The sequence below is a fragment of the Diospyros lotus genome, chromosome 9, assembly GCF_014633365.1.
Source record: "Diospyros lotus cultivar Yz01 chromosome 9, ASM1463336v1, whole genome shotgun sequence".
Taxonomy (NCBI): Eukaryota; Viridiplantae; Streptophyta; class Magnoliopsida; order Ericales; family Ebenaceae; genus Diospyros; species Diospyros lotus.
The window spans coordinates 27,345,738-27,347,819 of NC_068346.1; the positions used below are offsets into that span (position 1 = coordinate 27,345,738).

General features: G+C 37.0%; 1 protein-coding gene across 1 annotated transcript; it reads right to left on the reverse strand.

Annotated features, from left to right (window-relative positions):
• Positions 1-430: 430 nt before the first annotated feature.
• On the reverse strand, positions 431-1,466 carry LOC127810475 (uncharacterized). The gene is made up of 2 exons (XM_052349987.1): positions 1,322-1,466; positions 431-1,218 (listed from the first exon to the last, which is right to left on the reverse strand). Exons 1-2 carry the CDS (start codon positions 1,436-1,438, stop codon positions 565-567), a joined length of 771 nt encoding a protein of 256 aa, XP_052205947.1. The 5' UTR covers positions 1,439-1,466; the 3' UTR covers positions 431-564.
• Between the last annotated feature and the right edge of the window lie 616 nt (positions 1,467-2,082).

Here is a 2,082-nt window from a genome sequence, read left to right on the forward strand (position 1 = left end):
CCCCAAAGACCCATTCGGGTTCCTGCCTTATCGAGTTCTGGCCTTGACCTTTCTCAAATCTATCTGACCTCGTTCGTGACATCTCGAACCATTTGTCGTGGTAGAGGACTCTACTTTGGCTAATTTCAAGATAAACAAATTTAATTATTATAGTTAGGCAACGACAGAATTAATTTCATCGCTAATAATAGCAATGGTAGCGATCCGTTTTCGTTGCAATTTTTTTTATTTAAAAAAAAAAAAAATCGACTTGTATTCTGTCATCAATTGCTAAGGGTTAGCACATTCTCTCATTAGGTTAATCTCTCAACATGATTAATGGAACCTATACTAAATTTTTCTCCATTTGTTTTTAGTATGTATATTTTATTCTATCCTACTTCTCCCCCCACCCCACCCCCAAAAAAAGAGCAAAAATAAATAACTGTTAATTAATACTCCATAAATTATTGCATCGCCAACAACTCATTACACTTATTTCCAGAAGGAACTAAGCAAACCAAACAAAACAAAATTGAGAAAAACAGCAACAAACTCCATGATCATATTCAAATATATAAAGTTTCAGCAGCATTTGGTGGTGACATTTGAAAATTGAGTGGACAAGCCGGAGCCGCCGCCAAAACCTCTGCTCTTGGCCTCCCGCACCAATGGAGGAGGTGCCCAGTACTTGCTAAACAACTTGGGGCCATTATCATTAGTTTTAAGATCAGCTCGAACCTTACTATATTTTGAGTGCATATAAGCCGGTGTTCTCCACGGCGGTACGTGGAGCCCGCCCTCTCTAAGCGACTGCTCCGCCGCCGCGCATACCAGGGTGATTACGCGGCTCAGCTTCTCTTCGCCTCCCACGAACACCGCCGGCAGCGCGGCCGTGAGCTCCTTGTAGGCTGCTGCAGGCCTCGCCACTTCAAACTGCGACCTGAAATCCACGTCCACTATTACCCTGCAGCTCGCCGCCGCCCAAGCCCCATTATTATTATTATTATTGCTGTGTTCTTCTACCGCAACATCAATGTATTGGTAGCCACCGTCGGGACATGCCCAGGCGGTGGGCCAAGAGGTTTGGCGTAGAGAAGCGCAATAGCCATCCTTTCTTAGCCTCATCACAAGCCATTTCTTCTTCACACTTCTACTACTCTTCATCCTGTGGGGTATATGCTTCATCACAGTCTCAAGAACCTCAGCCTCAGCCTTTGTATTACTCTCCAGTATCTCCTGTTGATTATAGAATATATATACACGTAAATATATATATATATCTAACAGCATATGTATACACACACACACATACATGTATATATATAGTGTTCTTGAGTACCTGCAAAATGATGGAATTGGACTTGGATGATAAAGTGGACGGGTGCTGTGATTCTGATTCATCAATAAAATCGTATGGATCCATCTCAAAGATCTTCGCCTCTTCCAAACTTCCCATCTCTTTCTGATTTACTCAACTTTTTCTACTAAGTGTTAGCATTAGGCCCTGCGTGTGTGTACATGTATATGTATATGTTTGAGAGGTAGTGAGGCGGTGAAAGTACACTTTTTTTAAAAAAATATATATATATATATTATTTGCACGAGAAATTTTTGATATTTTATGCAAAATTCAATATTAATGGTTGAAATAATTACTCAAAATTTTTAACCATTAATTAATATTGAGTGTTACAAAATATTAAAGTTTTGCTTTCAAACAATAATTTTATTTTTTATTATAGAGAAAGGATGATGTCACAGTACTAATGAGTACAATTCACACATATACCACACAATACCCAATAATTTCGATGAGCAGCTAAAGAGTTTTGATACTGTGTAGTAGTTATTTATTGTATTATAATTATTAATGAGTATTATTTAACCATTAAGATCCAGCATTCTTGTAGCATTTATATAATATATTAATTGTCACAACATCTAATAGGGAAAATACATTAATATGAACTCTAAAATTATTTAATTGTGGAGTTTAGATTAAGTGATTTTTCGGGTTTTTATTATTTGGCATCAGTTTTCTTTTGTTAACAAAATTTGATAAAAAATCAAAAATTTGACCGAATTTTAATAGAAATTAAA

Excerpts from the sequence above, each read along its gene's own strand:
- LOC127810475 (XM_052349987.1), bottom strand. The coding sequence starts at position 1,438 with ATGGGAAGTTTGGAAGAGGCGAAGATCTTTGAGATGGATCCATACGAT. Across the intron at positions 1,219-1,321 it reads CCAATTCCATCATTTTGCAG|GAGATACTGGAGAGTAATAC; the intron begins GTACTCAAGAAC and ends TATAATCAACAG.